The 19,337-nt window shown below is 27.2% G+C and overlaps 1 protein-coding gene and 1 non-coding gene across 2 annotated transcripts; one reads left to right on the top strand and one right to left on the bottom strand.

Annotated features, from left to right (window-relative positions):
* Positions 1-9,412: 9,412 nt before the first annotated feature.
* LOC101203749 (repetitive proline-rich cell wall protein 3) lies at positions 9,413-9,998 on the bottom strand. Its single transcript, XM_004147096.3, has one exon. The coding sequence runs from the start codon at positions 9,981-9,983 to the stop codon at positions 9,663-9,665; it is 321 nt and encodes a 106-aa protein (XP_004147144.2). The 5' UTR covers positions 9,984-9,998; the 3' UTR covers positions 9,413-9,662.
* Positions 9,999-18,918: 8,920 nt separating this feature from the next.
* On the top strand, positions 18,919-18,991 carry TRNAR-UCU. The gene has a single exon. It is a non-coding gene; the product is annotated as a tRNA-Arg (tRNA).
* The last annotated feature ends 346 nt before the right edge of the window (positions 18,992-19,337 follow it).

Below are 19,337 nucleotides of genomic sequence, written 5' to 3'. Positions count from 1 at the left end.
TCTATTTTAGAATTAAGAAAGTAGCTTACACTTCATGTGTACAAGAGCTTTTACAAATTCTTCTCTTTATTGTATATTTTTTTTCATTTTGCTATTTAAAAAAAAAACGGTTTTGCTATTTTTCAAAATGACAAATTTAGAATGGCTATTGTCAATGGATCCAATATGTCGATGAAAAATCTATCTAAGAGAGAGAGAGAAAAATGAAATAGAAAAAGATTTGTAGAGTTATTTCACCTTTTCCAATGAAAGCCAACTTAAGGACATTGTATGGGTAATGGTTTACTAAGCTTTGTTAATCAAAATCAAATATTCTCACTAGTGAGACACAAACACACACTTGTTATATAAGTTGTACTATCGTGATTAATTTGTACCCATATATCGAGTGGGTATCGGGTAATTGAATGTTTACTAGATAACACTGTCTAGTAATTGTTGCACTCTAAACAAACTAGACTGAAAATTAATTTGCAAGGAAAATTATACTCTCAATACATTACTTGCAATTATTCATAAATAAAGTTTTGAAAATTTTTAAATTTTACTAACATATAGTTTGAAAAGTTTAAGAACTAAATTTATAGTATACTTATATTGCATATGTGAACATGATTAGGATATGGTTTGATCACTCACGTAATCAAGAGGAACAAGCTTAATAGGTCCTTGAATCATTCTAACACATTTTATGAGCCTACATTGTATTTAATATAATTATGTTAAAGTAAGCTTGACTAGTAAATATTGGTATGACATCTAACACTTCTTGTATTAAAAAAAAAAGGTAAAAGGTAGAAGAGGTTGGTACTGAACATAATTCTAAAATTTTAGAGTTTGTTTGATAAGTTCTTATTTCATGTTTTATGTATTTGTTTCTCATTTTTTAAGAAACTTATATGTTTGATAACAGTTCACATTTTTCGTTCTCAAATATTAAGGAACGTTTCATAAATTTGGATAAAAATTGAGGAACTATGGGAAGTGATTTATCACAATTTCGTTTCTATTTAATTTAATTTAACTTTTTTTATTTTCTAAAATCTCTAATTACCACATTGGTGTGGAGTTATGCTTGAAACAAATTTTGTCCTATATATTAATATTCATGGGTTCAGTTTTCAACATTGATGATTTTTTTAAAATTATTTTTTCATATTTAGATGTTCAATAGTTCTTAGTTTATTTTATTCCTTACCTCCTTTATTAAATTGTTTCATATATATATATATATATATATTTAATATTTGGTCAATTTTGATCGATATATAACGAAATTACATCCAAATATTTATGATCCGTATGACAAAATAAAAAAACTTATTATATTTCAAAATTTTTAAGTTTACGTGGACGGTCTTTTCACTTCTTTTTCTTCATTTTACAATATTATGGTTATTTATGCAAATATATATTTACCAAGTTTTTTATTTTCTCTTTTAAAATTTCTCCTTCTTCCTCATTTCTCATCCTATTTTTTTCACAATGGCATTGACATATGGAACTTTTGGTTTCATATTTTGTTTCTTATATTACCATCTCAACCCAACCGACTTCTTTCTTCAACAACTTGAAATTCTTCGTCCAAATTCGGATTGGATAAACTAAATTGTTTTCGCTATTAACTAAAAATGTAATAGCGTTGGTACACATGTCGAACGCAGAGGGAACTAAAAGCGCCGTTTGAAATTGTTTTGGTTGTACATAAAATTAAACAGCATAAAATCAATTTACAAGTAACAATTGAGAATATATATGAGAAAGTCTAGTAAGCTTGGGTTATTATGGAGTTTTCCTATTCAATCTTCCAAAGATATCAGGCTTCCAAAGAATAGTGAGGCAAGTGGAGGGCGGCGATGGTAAGAGAATACGTGGTGGAGGGATTGATGAAGAGACGCACCAGTTGCCATGGCGTTTCTGAGCGTTGTTGTCGAGCAAGAAGATCCACCTCATTTTTTGTATTTTCTAAATTGGTTGTTTTGGAAACGTTTTTGTTTCTCATGCTCTTCAAATTACGTTTCCGTTCAATTAATATAATTATATGTAAAATAATGATTCTATTTTGGGAACAAATTAGCCTATATTAAATTATTAGGTGCGCTCCAACAGAAAAGAAAAAAAAGTTACCGACTAAAATGATGATGATAATTCTAATGTTATAATAAATGTGTTTGGAAGAGGTTTATTATTGGCAGTGTTATGATAATATGTGTTTGGGAGAAGAATTATGAATAGTAGTGTTATGGTCGTATGTGTTTAGGGAAGAATTATAGTAGGTAGTGTTATGATAATATTTCTTTGGGAGAAGGATTGCGTGAAAACAATTATGAAAATTATTTATTATTATTATTTTTAAAAAATTTGTATTCTAAATCTAATACACAAATATTCTTATATTTAATTTATCAAATTGTAATTTTTCGCCACAAGTTACATTTGTTTTCTTAAATACAATGTGCATTTTCAACGTTTTTTATGCAAACGTTTAGTGCCAATAAATTATTATTTTTTTAAAATTAGTATTCTAATTTCAATACACAAATTATATATATTTAATTTACCAAAGCATCTTAGTTTTCGTAAAACAATTTTCAATAATTTTTTCAAAGACGACGTTCATTTTCAACTTTTTTTTACGTAATCATTATGTGCCATTAAATTGTTGTGTTTTTTAATTCATATTATATTTTTGTTTTTTAATTGATATTCTAAATGCAATACACAGATTGCATATATTTTACAATTGATTTAAACCAAATACGACATCCTTTTTCATTGGAACACAATGTACAAGCAAAAAATATTATTATTTTTAATAATTCATATTCTAATTCCAATACATAAAATTCATATATTTAATTTACAAAACCACTATAGTTTTCATAAAATAATTTATAGTAATTTCTTGAAATACGACATTCATTTTCAACCTTTTTTACGTAATCGATAGGTACAATTAAATTATTAATTTTTTTAATAAAAAATTCATATTCTAAATCTAATACAAAAATTTTGTATATTTAATTTACTAAATTGTCATAGTTTTGGTAAAACAATTTGTAATAATTTCTTTAAATATGACATCTATTTTCAAGCTTTTTTACATAATTTGTGTGATTAAATTGTTGTGTTTTTTAAATAATAAGATTAAAATTAACCGAACTCACAATCATAAAATTTATAAACGAAAAAAATGGATTAAATAATATATAAACTTAAATGGATTAATTATGATAAATTGAGGAAGGAATAAGGAATAAGGAATAAGGAATAAGGAATAAGGAAGAAGGAAGAAGGAAGGAAGGAGGAAGGATTGAGTAAGGAATAAAAAATGAATAAGGAAGTTAAGGAAGGATTGAGAAAATTGGGGAAGGGTTACATAACCCTTTCCCCTAACATTTTCTCTCCCCCTAATGTTTCGTATGGTAACATTAGAATTAGAAAATTAAGCCTCTTTAGTGTTATTTAATTTTCTTACTTTAGTTTTTTCAAATTAAATTTCCTTTTTTTTTTGGAGCACCTAAATTTGTTTATTTCTTATCTACTTTTTACTACTATTTTAAAGAATCAACCTAAATTTTGAAAATACAAAATAAGTAGTCTTTAAAAACGTGCTATTTACTTTTTGTTCACACGACATTTCGAAGAAATGTATTTCGTGGAATTGAAATTTGCATATTGATGAATATTGTGAATACAATCTCTAGTATTTGCTCATTTGATGCTTTCTCTCGAATACAAGTTAAAAACTTAGAATTTTTTTATCTTCGGTCTTTAGGATGTTGTAGTTGCAAGTCTATTTGAGTTTCAGTCTTCTGGAATTCAAGAAAAGTTTGATCTTCCAAGTCTTCAATCTTTCAGAAGATGATGATCTCGAAGTTGATAAGAACTTGCACGTCTTGAAAGCTTTATAGAAGTTTGAATCTTCAATTCTTCAGTACTTCAGAGCTTCAATTCTTCATTCAAAAAAAGAACTTCTCAAATGAATGACAAATGTCTCTATTTATAGAGAAATTTTGTGGGCTTTAGGTGGGCTTTGGCCCATTTGCTTGTTGGGTTTGGACTTTGACCAATTTACCTGTTGGGCTTACGCTTGGGTCCATTTTCCTTATTGGGTTTGGACTTGGGCTTGAGCCCATCTGCTTGTTAAGCTTGGACTTGGCTAATCTGTTTATTGGACTTGAATTGGGTTGGATTAAACTTAATTATCAAAATCCAATAAAATATAATTATTGAATATTTGTTGCGATGATGTGGCAGAATTTAATTGGCCGAAATTTCTTACTCAACACTTTTAATTTGAAATCTAACTATGCAAATTATGGTAAGAAAATGATAACACTTAACATTGGATGTAAGCTAGTTAATATGTATTTGATTAGAAAGTAAGAAGTAGTTCAAATCTTTAGTTAACTAAAAAAATATATTAGTTTAAATTCTCAATTAATTAATATTTGAATTAATTCTAAATATTGAAATAAATATTTTATTGTTATAAACTTAAATTAACAAGAAGCTCTCAAATTTAAAGGATAAATTATAAAGATTATGAAATGGACTCAAAATAAACTCAAGACTTAGGATGACATTGTAATATCTGGATTTTAAAGACCAAAGAAAAACTAGACCAAGAACCAAAAACTAAAATTTGTTTTTTTTCTTAAGCAATTGGAGTTTAGAGTGTGAACCTACAAAAATTGGTTAATTCATGAACTTCAATATTTAAATTTCCACCGTTTTAAATTAAAAAAAAAGAAAGAAAAGATAAAAGATAAAAGGGTTTTAGAACATGGTAATATTAGAATATAATTCTTTTCTTAATTTATTATGGAGTGAGTTATGGGTGGGTTTGGTTTAACATTTTAAGTTTGTTACTTACAAAAAATTGAAATGTTTGATAATCTATTTAAATAATTTTTGGAACACTTCTTTTAGAGTTTACTATTTTTATAAATAAGAATGACTATTTTTGGTGGAAATGAATAAGTTATGATTGAGTTGAATTCACACCTTATTTATTCAAGTTTTCTTCTTTCTTTCTTGTACTTTGGTTTTTAATTCACGAGAACTTGTCTAAATAGCAAAAAAAGAAAAAAGAAAATTAAAATTATTTACCCAAAATCATTAAATTCTCTATAAAATTGTGTTAAAGTTTCATTTCATATCTTTGTCATAATAGTATTGTGGTAGTTCCATGTTAGTTGATGTTTTAATTTATTTTACTTGTTTCTTTCCAAACTCCTTTTCTTAATCCATCTCATACGAAGATTGGAATAATGTTAAGGCTGGATTTTTCCTTGAAAAGTTGAAATCCAATACCCATCAAGGTTGGTGTCCTCATTTCTCTCTCTCAATTTTGAATTGGTCAATTTTTGGCATTTTACTCTTTATTTTTGCACTAATTCACTGTTTTTGCTATAATTTTGTGCACTTTTTTTTTTTATTGCTAATTTTTCCTAATTATGCCTACCATTTTCTCCCATTAAGATGACAATCATTAGAATCAACTTCTTTTTTTTTTTCTTTCAATTTAAGTCTTATTTAGATTCTAATTAATTTCACTCTTAGATTTACTTTTATGTTTGATTATTTAGTGAAAGCTTCATTAATAATGAATAACTTCTTGACCTCCTCATTGATAATAATAGCAGATTAGTTTTAAAAAGGAGCTAAACCAATTTTTCTTTAATAGTTGAATTGGTTTGATTACACAATAATTCTAAACTGACAAATATATATTTTGCGCAAGTATATTTCTACCTAAAGAAGATATGGTTTTTTAATATATTGAGCTTTTTACTTACGTTTATTAAACTTTTTTCTTGAGTCTATTGCTTATATTTGTTACTTTTTTTTTCATTTTTGAATAGGTGTAGGGTTTAGCTATTTTTAATATATTGTCTTCGTGGAACTTGAATACTTTATAGACTGATATTTTGAACTAGGTGCAAATATAAGATAATGTGATATTATTGATTATATTCAAGTTGTTTTGTCTAATTTTATCAAATACAACCATTTTAATTTTTCTTAGTATATTATAAATAGGTTTTTTAGTTGACATACAAGTTTTATACAATAAATTAGTAATTTTTTTTTTGTAATTTAAGTAATATACTAAATCTATATCATCTTGATATATGTCATATGTTAAAAAGTTAATAAGATCCCAATGATACATACCAACGTAAAAAAAACTTAAAGATTAAAATAGATATTTATAAAATTTATAGATCAAGATAGAAAGATACAAAGTTTAGAAATAAAAACAGAATTTAAACATTTTATGAATGACAAATCTTTTGAACATAAATAGTGTGTTTTCATTCATTATAAAGAAGACAAAATTAGTACGAATAGAGAACATAGTTTTTAAAGAAAAACAAAGATAATGTGCTATAGTTCTATTTTGCAACTTTAATCTTTCGATAAATTGAAAATTTTAGATATAGGTAGATAACTGAAGCTTTCAATTATTAGAGTTGTCTTTAATCTCTTATATCCATTTTTATGGCAGGTAATATAATCTTCATGCAAGTATTTACTTGAACGTAAAGGTTTCAATCAAAATTCTGCTACAGTTTTTTTCTTGGATGCGTCTACTTGGATGATCTATCATAGAGAGTGAAAAATCCTATATATCGATAGAGTTTGGTGAACTTTATACGAGAATTGATTTTGATTTAAAAGAAATTTAAACAAATACTTTTGTTGATGAAGTAATTAAAATATCTCACATTAAAAACAAACTTGTTGTTTAAGTAATTAAAATATTTTTAAAAATTGTTCATATGAGAAAAAATGTTACTCGAAAAAAAAAACTAAATAAAATGAACTTATGTAAGTGCTTACAACTAACCAAACTAATAATTAAAACGCAAATTAACTTGTCCTAATATACTAATCAGTTTAAATCAAATTGGAGTAACATACTAATTTAGATTCGTTCCAAATCGCGTTAAGATTTAAATTATTGTTTAAGTGAATATCTAATTCTCTAATATCTTAAATAAAATATTTATTGGATTTAGTGTTAGATTGGTTAGGATAATATTTATTTTATTTGATTGTCTAAGTTAACCTAACATATTCATTCCTATGAATTAATATTATATAATCAAGTATCACGAATTAGACAGCAATATCATACAATCTCATCAAGCCTATGATAATACTATGAAGAAAAAATTCAGTTCATTAATTACAATATTGTGGTTTTCCAAGTACATAGAACCAGAAAAAAATCTTAGAATCCAGGCTAGAAAATGTTATCTTTTCCCCACAATAGACATGTCGATAAGTTGGATAGAATTTTGATACCAGCACTGACAAAAAAGAGAAGAAAAGTAAACCGAAAAAGCATTGGAATCAGTTGCAATCCTAGAGAGATAACTAGGAGGGCTAACACTCTTTTTATAGACACGGTGTTAGGGTGTTGTGCCACGAGGTTCACGACAAATTTACGTTCATCAAGTTCGATGTTGGTAGAATAATCGAGAGTGTCATTGTGTTGTGTTACAATCAAATGTACTCATGGTGTTGTGTGCTTTTCTTGAATTATGAGTATTATATGGTATGAGAAGATAAATAAAATGAAGATAAAATTAATTGATATATTGTAAAAGTTCGATAATGTTTTATGAATTAAGTTGAATTGTGCTTATACTAACTTAGATAAGTTGGTAGACCCAACGATCCTCTAGAGAGATTTTTCTATCATTAAAATAGGATTAAAATTGACTCGATTTATAATACGTAAGAGTATAAACCATGTACATAACATCATTTATATCAATTTACAATATAATTTATATAACATATATTTGAAAAAAGTTTTAGAAAATGAAACTAAATCTCATATAAGAAGGGGATGTAAAAATGAGACAAAATTGGAACACATAAAACGAAAAAATATAGCACTAAAATAATTAAAATATAGTATGTAAATAATATAAATAAAAAAATAAAAGAAAATAAGAAAAAAAAATAAAGAAATCTTAAAAAAATCTCTACTAACTCTAGAAATTATGCGATGTATAATTAATTTACTAAACTCAACAAATGACACTCTGATTATATGAAAACTAAGAATTGATATCCTCACAACGTTTGGCAAGAGAATTAGAAGTGGAGGAGAGTAACACATTGCCGACACTAAACATAATAATGGAAATCTATATTTAGAATATTTAGAATGGAAGTATGTTTTTAGAACAATAAGATAATGGTGAGTGATGGAGAGAGTTATGTGAGCATGTGAGCTTATCTTATAGTAACGTCATGCATGACTGAAGTGAAGTCTGAAGTTATGAACAAAACCAAAATACAATTATATAGAGGAATACACAATATTAATATTTTAGACCCACAGAACACATATCTGTGATGGGATGGAATAGACAGTTTTTTTTTTTCTTTCTTTTTTTTCCTTCCTTTTTTGGGAAAAGAAATCAAATCTTCCTCAATTGTTAGTCTAATTTGAATTGTTAACTTTCTTTTTTTCTTTATTTAAATACATGTTTTATAAATATGATTAAAAATACGCTTCAAAACCTACTTTCATATTATTCTAACACTAAATGAATATAAATAATTGTGTAATAGTGATTTTTTTTATTGTTGGTTGTTATTTATCTTTTTTACTAAATGAATATAAATAATTGTCCAAAAAACAAAAGCAAAAAAGTATGCTTTTAATTAAGAAATTTTAAAGGTAGAAAAATGGGTCAAGCAGTTTACAGTTATATAAAAAACTTTTACTTTCATTATATCCATATATACACTAATTGAAGTTTATCAATGTCTAACAATGTTAGAAATTAATACACAAGTTTGACATTGATAAACTTTGATAAACATTGATATAAAAGTTAATTAGTGATAGAAACTAATTGAAATCTATGATTGATAGAGGTTGAAAAGAAATCTATCAATTTCTACGATGGATAGAAACTAGTAGAAGTTTATAAATATTGATACTATCAATAATAGAAACTATGAAAGAAGTCTATCATGGTTTATGAGTATCTTTTTGTCGATATATATAAATAGTTCAACTGTGAAAATTTCTCAAAACATATAATTTAATTAGCATAAGTATTTACTATATTTTAGTTAACCTAATTGTTATTCTTATCATATAACTAATTAGCCCGGTCTAATCTCAAAAGGAAACATCTCGCTCTCTCATTCAACATATCTTAAATGTTTTTATGTTTCAAAATTAATTAATAACTAATACATTAGTTATATGAAATTGTTAATTTAAATACATATATATTTTAATTTGATGAATATGTATTAAGAAAAAGATCACAGTTCAATGTTCAAATTTCTCTCCTACATGTTGAATGTTGAAATCAGTACAATTTCAATATCTAAATCTAAAGAGTATAAAAAGAAGACTAACATAGTTGAAACAAAATATTAAATCCATTCGAACTTTAAATTATTACACAATAAGTGAAGCAATAACACAGAAAATACAAACCATATGTCACACATATGAAGTTTGGATTAACAGATATTACGTAATTCAAAAGGCCAACATCATGAACTTCCTAGTATTACCCTTGGAGCTTGTAGCACCACTTATTTATCAAAGAAATTAAACAGATGATACATTAATTGTCCATGGCCTCCACTTTGGTTTTGGATGCCATTTAGTGGGAAGATGGTGGGTACTTCTTGTATGGAGGGCGTTTCTTGTAGGGTGGATACCTCTTGTAGGGTGGCCTCTTGTAAGGCTTCTTGTAGGGAGACGGCCTCCTGTAGAATTTGGATTCTTCGTTTGGATCGGTGATGGTGGTCGGGAGCTTTCCGTGGGTGACGTCGGTGGTTGGAATCACTTCTTGGTTGGAGTTGGAGGGGTGTTTCAGGGCTTGTGTTGTGGTAAGAAGCACAACTGCGAGAAGAAGGAGAAGGAAGTATTTGAGAAACATTGTGGCTTTTGGAGTTTGAGTTTTTCCTACTGGGAACCTCATACGTTGTGGCCTTTTATAGCATTTTACGGGGTTATTATTTTGCCATTAATGAGGTAGGTGTTTTGAGGGCAAGTTTTTTATATTCAAATCTTTTTAACATATTAGTTTATAAATATAATATTTTACAATGTTTGTAATTTTTTTTCAAATTCAAAGCTGTTATTGTTTTTAATTTTAAATGATAAAATTGTTTAAAATAATTATAAATATAAAAAGATTTCAGCAACTTATCAACATTAAAAAAAAAATTATGGGTGCCTACTAAATATTAATAGAATTTAAAATTTTAATATATTTAATTTTATAAATACTTTGATTTATTTTACTATACTGAAAACAACTATAAATATTAAATGACTTATATTTTTCATTGCTTGCTTTAGTAACAACCGTTTTTTTAATTATTATTATAACCCTCCATTACGAGTTCATAGCTGCAATGATTTATTGGGAAAAATATTTGTATAGCCATTGTACTGTATTGTATAGCCAAAGTATCTCTTTTAACGTAGATAATGATTTGGCGTGTGTAACCTCTTTCCAATCTTTTCCTTTTGTTTTTTCAAAAAAATGTATATATCACATAATAAATCTTCAGGACATTTTCAATGAATTTAAAAAACCTAACAAAATTTCAATTTGCATCAATAATATTTATTAATAATAAAATACAAAATTTGGTTATATTTTATAAATATTCTTCGGTAAATGAGTGATCTCTAAGTTTTAATTGAACAACTAATTGTACATTAACGAATAAATACAAGAAAATAAGGTAATATCTAAATTTACTCCTAATTTACATTTATAACATTTATAAGTTGCAACAAGAAAAAAAACTTTTTTAAGTGATCACTTGACTTACTAAACTTTGATTCAAATATAGCTAACCGTAGAATTAGAATTAGGAAGGAACTGAATGAGTTAATAAGACCTACCCAATTAAACAGCTAGTTGGAGTATCCAATGGAACTAAGTATTTTAATAGGACAAATTTGAAGTTGCATAGGATATTTTTGAATTGAGACTGGGACACGTTTAACCTTTCTAGATTTTGTGGCTAGGCATTGTGCTGGTTCCAATTTGTGTATATCTATAATTTCTATTTATGTTTGGATTTTGAATAATTTTCAATTTGGATATTTATTCGAGAATTGGGAATCAAATACGATGAAATTATAAACAAAACTTAGTTGTGAACAGTTTCCAAAATCTTAATAACACTTACTATACACACGCCAATTTTTTATTTTATTTGACTAAATAAAATTAAGAGAGTAATTAATTATACAAATAATATGAAGTTACGTTTCTTTACTCATGATTTTTGGAATTACATTTTGGAGCTTTATTTTGTAGAGACCTCTTACTCAAGATTTCTTATACGAGTGTGTATAAATCAAATGAGTTAATTAAAATATATTAAGAATTTGATAGTATGATTATGAAACAATCTTTTCAATCAAACTTTAGATAAGTGTGTAGGTTTTTTTTTTACATGTATCTCTTGCATATCAAATGTGTAAATGGATTGGAATTTTGGACATCAACATGTATTGACTTTATTATTATTTGGACATTTGTGTTAATTTTATTTATTTTATGTACTTCTACCATATTCTACCGTATTCAAGAAGTATAATTATTTAACACATTTCTCAAGAATTATAATTAGTTATTGTTTTGAGATAATACAAAAGGAGAAAGACATTTTTTTTCCTTCATCCCTCAATTATAAGATCCATAATATACTATATATTGCTAAGCACACCCTACATCTTTATATCAAAAGCATACTTAATTACAAAGCAATAAAAAAAAAAAAATGAAAAACCTAGTTCTTTAGCATCATCATGCCACTTTGTTATTTTTTGGAAACGACGCTTCTGATCTGTTCTTTTTAGTCTCCCATTTTTACGTTCTTCATATTTGAATTCTCATCAATTTCTCTGAAACTTTTTTGTTCGGTCGATGGCTTGCTCCTAGACATCACAAAAATCTATAAATGAAGGAATGCACATAAACATCATAAAAACGGTCATGTACGTCAAGAAAAGTTCACTTATTTTGTTGAAGAAATATGAAAAAACCTAAAAAAAAATATGAATTTTTTATTTTCTTGATGGACAAAGTTTCCTTAGTTTTATTGATGGTCCACAAGCGTAAAGAAAATTATTTGTCGATGGAGAATAAACATCAAAGATAATATATTAGTTGATTGACAATGTCTAACAAGTTAGATTTTTTTTATGGACGAGACCCATTAAGAGATGAATTTTCTTGATTTTATATATATATATATATTAAATTTCTGGATGGGTTTAGGATTTGTTGATAGACAAATACAAAAAAAGAAAAAAAAAATCATGGACAAGATCCATCAAGAAAAGTTATATCTTTATGGGCATTGTCCACCAAGAAAAATTATTTTTGTGAAGTACCAAATTTGGACCATTGTTAATGGACTTAGAAAACAGGATATCCATTAGAAATATTTGTAAACCTTTTTTCAATTATTATTTATGATAATTTTTCTTGATTGGTGATTGAGTTCTTTCTCTTTCATGCTTTGTTTAGGTTTACACTAATGGAAGACCTACCATTACACATGGAAGAAAGTCAACTATCAAGAATTTGTATGGTACATTTTTTTCTACCAAGAGTTTGTTTTGTATTGTTTATCAAATTAGTTCTATAGTGCCATATGAAAAAAATGTCATGGTTTTAGTGTTGTTAAAAAACTTTACATATATCCATGATTATAGAAAGAAAAACACGAGTTGTGCTATTAATACAACTAACTATAGGAAGTTAAGTAATTGTATGGTTATTTGAAGATGTCTTCACTAAATCTTTGTTTTGAAAACAGTTGACCGTTTTTTTAAAAAAATTCCAACCCATCCCTATGTCTCTTATATGAAATCATTACCTTTGGTTTCTTGTGGTATTTATTAAAGTCTAGATGTAATTTTACAGTATTAATATTTGCATGATTTGAATGTTCGAATCTGGTGAAGAGGGTTAAATTGAGTTCCTACTTTTCTTGAGTTCTTAGAATAAATAAGCTTACCTTTCAGCAATGGAAAAAAAATAGTATGTTGGACTTGCTTTCTTTCATCATTTTAGTTAGTTGTCTGTACCATATCTCATAGGAAAAAACTTAAATATGAACTTCAAGCAGTTCTTTTTTTTCTTTTCTTTTAATTTTTCTATGTTTTTGCTTAGCTTATTCTTTGAGTGATTTTGAATAACTTGTTCCTTCCATGACTTCTTTCTTTATATGGTTTGCTTAGTTTTAGTGAATAAAAACTGATGTAATTGAGAATAAATGTATTGATGCTTAGCATAGTTAGTTGTCTTGTGCAATCTAATGTTGAAACTCTTGCTCTTTTCTACATGTAGGAAAACACTTATTGTGGACATGTTACGAAAGAATCCAGAGCTTTGACCAAATGTTAGCTTTTTTCTCATATTTACATTTTGCAGACTTTAAGATTTTTCATATTAGACATAGAGCTAGGTAGAACAATATCTTCATATGGTAGAAATTTGGGCTATTGTAATTAAGTTTGTAATGACTAACTATAGGTATGGTTCAGTGATATATGCAATTTGTTAAAGTATTAGTTTTTTAATGGAAAGTTTGGGTTGATTCAATTGTTTAATTAATATGCGTAGTTTAGCAACTTTGTGTAATCTCAAAGACTCTACTTATATGTGTGTGAATGGACTTCAAAACAGGTGTAATATAATAATATGAATATTTCAAATTGTACAATTTTTTATTTAAAAGAAAAAAAATATTGTCATACAAAACGTGTCAAGAATAAATAAATTTTTGACGTTTATAAACTGGCAAATATAAATTTACTTGACGCATAAAAGCTGTCAAACAAATAACCTTCTTATTCTTGACATGTAAAAAGTTTAAAGTAATCTCATACAATTGACACTTTTTATCTGTCAAGTATAATTGTACTTGACGCTTAAAAACTGTCAAGTAAACTTCTCTTATTCTTAACATTAGATTACTTGACGCATTTAAAAGTGTCATGTAAACAAATACTTGATAGGTAAAAAGTGTCAAGTATTGCCAATTTTGTAGTAGTGTAATGTTCTTTTAAAAATCAATTACAAAGTGTAGATTAGATGACAAGTACACAAGGGCTAAATGAATAATTTTATATGTAACGAAGTATATAAACAAATTACTTTGTAAAATTAAATAGCTATCTTTGTAGCGTTTTTGGTACAAAATCCATCTATATGATCCACTTTTCAAGTTCCTTTTGGATATATGTCACTACAAACTTAACTCTATTCATGAGTTAGAGTCAATCCACCACACCATTATTCTTTTTTCGTGCCCAAGAACAAATTTGATCCTTTCCACTTCGAGGTTCTAGCCTTTACAACACTTTTGTTATGGCTTCAAGAGTATCCCCTGACAATAGGTTTGGAAGAATTAAATAACACACTCAAAAAATAAATCACAGCAAATAAGTCATCCAACATAGAATATATCTCTTTGAAGAAGAAGATAGAAGAAAAAAATGAAAGCTTGGGGAGAAGCAACAATGGTGGCTTATTGAGTTATGCAGGATTGCAAATATTAAAAATTATTGGTTGAAAAATGAAAAAGTTAGTGAAATCTAAATTCAATTTGGGCCTTTAGATCTTGGCAAAGGAAAATGAAGCGTGGAGATTTTTTTTAAAAAATGAAGCGTGCAGATTTAAGTGATTTGATTTGCAATGGAATAGTTGTTCTGAATCGTTATAATTATGATTTTTTCTTTCAAATAATATATATATTTAAAGTGTTCAAATTCCTAATTTCTTTCGCATTAATAAAGAAATAAAATTAAACATATGTGTATATATATAGTCCAATTGAGTATAAGATATATATTTTTAGTGGTTGCTAATAAACCATGAATATAAAAGGTAAGTATATGTAATAAAGTATTCATTTGATTAGATTAAGCCATGCCAATTAGTAGTTCTTTAAATCAATTCTATTATAATTCAATGAATAATAATGTATCAACGGTCATTTTAAAATGAATAATAATTCTTAATTAGTATGTATTTACAATAGAGAATATATATTTAATGATAAGAAGTTTCTTCTAGTTTTGATAGCCAATAAATGAAATTTGACTTTGGCTACTTGCAAATGTTATTGAAGATATTGAAATTAAAGTGAGAATTTGTCACTTGAAGGTAGATTGAACCGGTCAAACTTGGTTGTCAATTTCATTATTTCCCGTAAATATATTATATTCAATTAATATAAATACTTTTCCATAGTTGTTTTTAAATATAATAAAATTTAAAAAATTATCATTTTAGTCTTTATTAGTACTATCATACATCATTCAAATTTGTTAGTATCTACGAGTGATATATTCTAAAATTTTACTATATTTATAAATATTTTCAATATCAATTTTGTTTGTTTATAACGTAAGCAGAGTAAACTTGTTTTATTAACGGAATTGATCTTGCACTCATACAATGATGATTTTCCCTAAATCACCTTAGAGCTGTAGTTTTCTTTATTAATTATTATTACTTTTGGTAAATACATAAATAAATAATCGACTAGCTACAATAATAAAAAACCCAAATGCTAACTTACTCTACATTAAATAGAAGCAAGACATGTGAACAATGAATCATAAGAAGAAATACTTGAATGTCCAATATATTGATGGAGATGAGTAAAAAAAGATTGAAACACACAAATGATTCACAAGTTTGATTATTTTATACTTGAGATATTATAGAATTCATTCATTCAATTACCACTACTGGTTCATGTAGCTAGTATCAACACTTTACCACATATGCATGTGTAATTTTTCTTCTAAACAATCATGATACACGAACATAATACGCAGTCGTGTAAAAAATGATATATGATCATATAGTTCTTTTTAGCGATAGAAAAAATGATTCGTATAATTCTTTTTGTAAACAATTCATGATACATGATCATCTAGGAAATTATACACAATCGTATGCGTAGAAAATGATACACAATCGTGTAGTTCTTCTTAATAATAGAAAAAATGGTTCATGTAATTCTTCTTGTAAACAATCATGACACACGATTGTATTTGCGTAGGAAATGATACACGATCTTGCAGTTCCTTTTAATGATGAAAAAAATGGTTCATGTAATTCTTTTTCTAAACAATCATAAAACACAAACGTGTATCAATTGTGTAAGAAATGATACACGATTGTGTCAGAAATTATACATGTTCATGTAGTTCTTTTTAACGATGGAAAAAATTCTTCGTGTAATTCTTTTTCTAAACAATCATGATATGCGATTACGTAGGAAATTATATTTAAAAAATAATCATGGACTATGTTATGATTTTAGGACCAAAAGATTACTTCTTTGCAAAAATAACCTTAATAAGTAGTCAATTGCAAAAATAATGTAAATCGTTGCTATAAAATGCCACCTAAGTTTGAGAATCTCAAAACAAAAAGAGAAAAAAAGGCACAAAAATGTCTCAGAAGTATTTGGTTATTCTTCTTCTTCTTGGAGTGATTCTTCTTAGCACCCAAGTTGTTGCTCGACCTTATTACCTGTCGGAGAACCACCACAAACTCACTCCCTCCGCCACCGTCTCAGCCGCATATTGGAAAGTAGTCATACCCTTTTTTAAGAAACATTTTCACAAAAAATCTCCCAAAAAATCTCCCAAAAAATCTCCCAAATTCCCAAAAGTCAAATCGCCACCACCATCGCCACCGCCACCGCCACCTCGACCAGTACGCAGTTGGAGACCACCTTCTTCGAACTGAATGCCATAAGTGTGTTCAATAGACCAGCACCACCATAACTATGTGTGTGCTTCTCTCAAGCTTAAGATAGATAATTTTTGGAAGTTTATTTTTATGAAATAATGTGGTTTTTTCTTGTACTTTTTATAAAAATTTTAATATTGTTTTAAGAATTATTATTGGCAATACATAAATGTTGTTCGAGTTCTACATTTAGTATACGTACTTTATAACTATTTTGTAATTTTGAGAGCATATAATAAAATATTTGTCTCTTCTTTTACCTTAATAAGTTAGACTTTTATTTCGAGAAAAAATAATTCTACAACTTAAAAGGAATTGATTATAGATTTCTACTGAAGTAAGCTAACTTTTCTATTTCAATGATTTTCATTTTGAATATGAAAAATATGTGAGATGATAAATAATATCCTTCATCTATGACTAACATTATTAACTTCAGGAAATAGCTAACATAAAAAAACGAACAAACGTAACAAAACGAACAGATAATACAGAAGGCTTTGGTAACCTAGTTCGGCAAAGTATGACTTACATCTAAGAAGCTTCTTTGCTCAGGTAAGAAGTATTACTGAAATTCAAAAGTTTGTAACTTAACGAAAGTTATATTAACAAGTTATCACCATAACTTAACCGTATAAACTTAAGCTCCCCCTAACGGTAAACTTGAATCTCCTCGAAAAGCTAACGGTAAATTTGAATCTCCTCGAAGACGAATTTAGGCTCTCCTTGAATTCATTGACCACAATATAATTATCTCAGCTTTCATTTATATTTCTTATCAATTGATACTCTCTCAAATCTCTTGACGATCTTCAATAATCTGTAGGTAACCGGTTTATCTTCGTACAGATTCTTCACAAAAAAATATAAACTTTTGAACAACAGCCGTGAAGAATAAATTTTACGTTTAGAGAACTTCTACTTTTTAAATAGCCAAAAAAGAAGAACTTTACAGTAAAATATTTCTAAATACGAAGAATATCTTTCTCTTTAAACTAGATATTTAAGGAAGATCAATCTTTAACTCCCTGTTAAAAGAGATTGATAAATGATAATAAATATAAGAAAGATATTTTATCTTTTTTCAAATAAAAATAAAATTAATTTTATATTCGTCAAAATATTCTAATAAAATACTAATGATCCATTATATAAGTTTTTTTTAGCGCAACAGGCTAAATTAATGTTGAATTATATTTACTTTTGTGCTACTAATGTGATCCTAACAAAATAATAATGAATGTGATTTAACAGGGGATCACAATCATGAAATAATCATATTAATAGCACATTGACTATCAACATGTTGTCTGTCATGGAAAAGATCGATCGTCATCTTTCTAAGGGGACCAAACAAGTTTCTGTCACTTGCAAGAAAAAAAATATTACAAAGTGGATACTAAAACATAAAAAGTTGGTTGATCCCAACTTTAACACAACACTCATCCGTTACATGCGTTTGTAAAAAAATACATACTAAAATTAAACAATAAACAACTTAGAATTAAGTAGGCTAAAAAAAATAATGAGAAGGAAAACGAGAGAAATTTTGTATATTTCTTCTCAAAACTAAATTATATATATATACACACACAGAGACGGTAAAAAGTTGTTTATTTTCATGTCCAAACCCATTCGACTGGATATCAACAATGCACATATGTGGGAAAAGTTATTAACTACTTTACCACAACTACAATTTGAAAGCCTGGTTGCAAGCATTTATATATAAAATTATATATGTATGTATATATATTCTTTTGGAAATGACACATCCAAAGGGGAATAAAGTACTACTTTTTGAGATATCAGGTTTTGCTTTTTCGTTATGAACTTGAGCTTTAATAGCAAGTGACTCATAATTATTGATAACATGATTTCAACCTATAACACACACCCATAATTAATTATCTGTAACAATATTTATTTAGACATGTGAGAATGAAGATATGTGTTAGATGAATATGTTACTCATTCATGCATAAATTCCAATAATTTTTTGCATTCTAAAATATCTTACAGTTAATTTACACAACATTGGTTTGACAATTATGAAACGTTTGAAGAGTAGATAGATACATTATTTTGTTTACCTGTTATCAAATCAGCGCCCATGGCCTAATGGATAAGGCGTCTGACTTCTAATCAGGCGATTGTGGGTTCGAGTCCCACTGGGCGTGCTTCCTTTTTCCCTTTTTTTTTTTAAATTGTTTTTCCTTGTTTTTTTAATTTTTGACAGTGACTTATCAAAAATATTGTTTGAATAAAAATTGAAAATCGGAGAAATTTAATTAAAAAATGAGGGGAGGGGGGGGGGGGGGGGGGGGGGGGGGTTTCTAGATTTTTTCCAACACAAATGACACAAAATCCAGCTTGATTGACGAATGTGAGTGATAGGAAACAAAAAGGAAGCAGGTCGAGTGGGACTCAAACCTACAATCAACTTCATTAGAAGTCATACTACTTATCCAATTAGAACATGGCTGCTTAGCCAATTTTGTGTACTTTATTTGGAAATTGTATTAA

The sequence above is a fragment of the Cucumis sativus genome, chromosome 2 (genome assembly GCF_000004075.3).
Source record: "Cucumis sativus cultivar 9930 chromosome 2, Cucumber_9930_V3, whole genome shotgun sequence".
Taxonomy (NCBI): Eukaryota; Viridiplantae; Streptophyta; class Magnoliopsida; order Cucurbitales; family Cucurbitaceae; genus Cucumis; species Cucumis sativus.
Note: the sequence above shows the minus strand (reverse complement) of the source record. Positions and strands in the feature narration are given on the sequence as shown.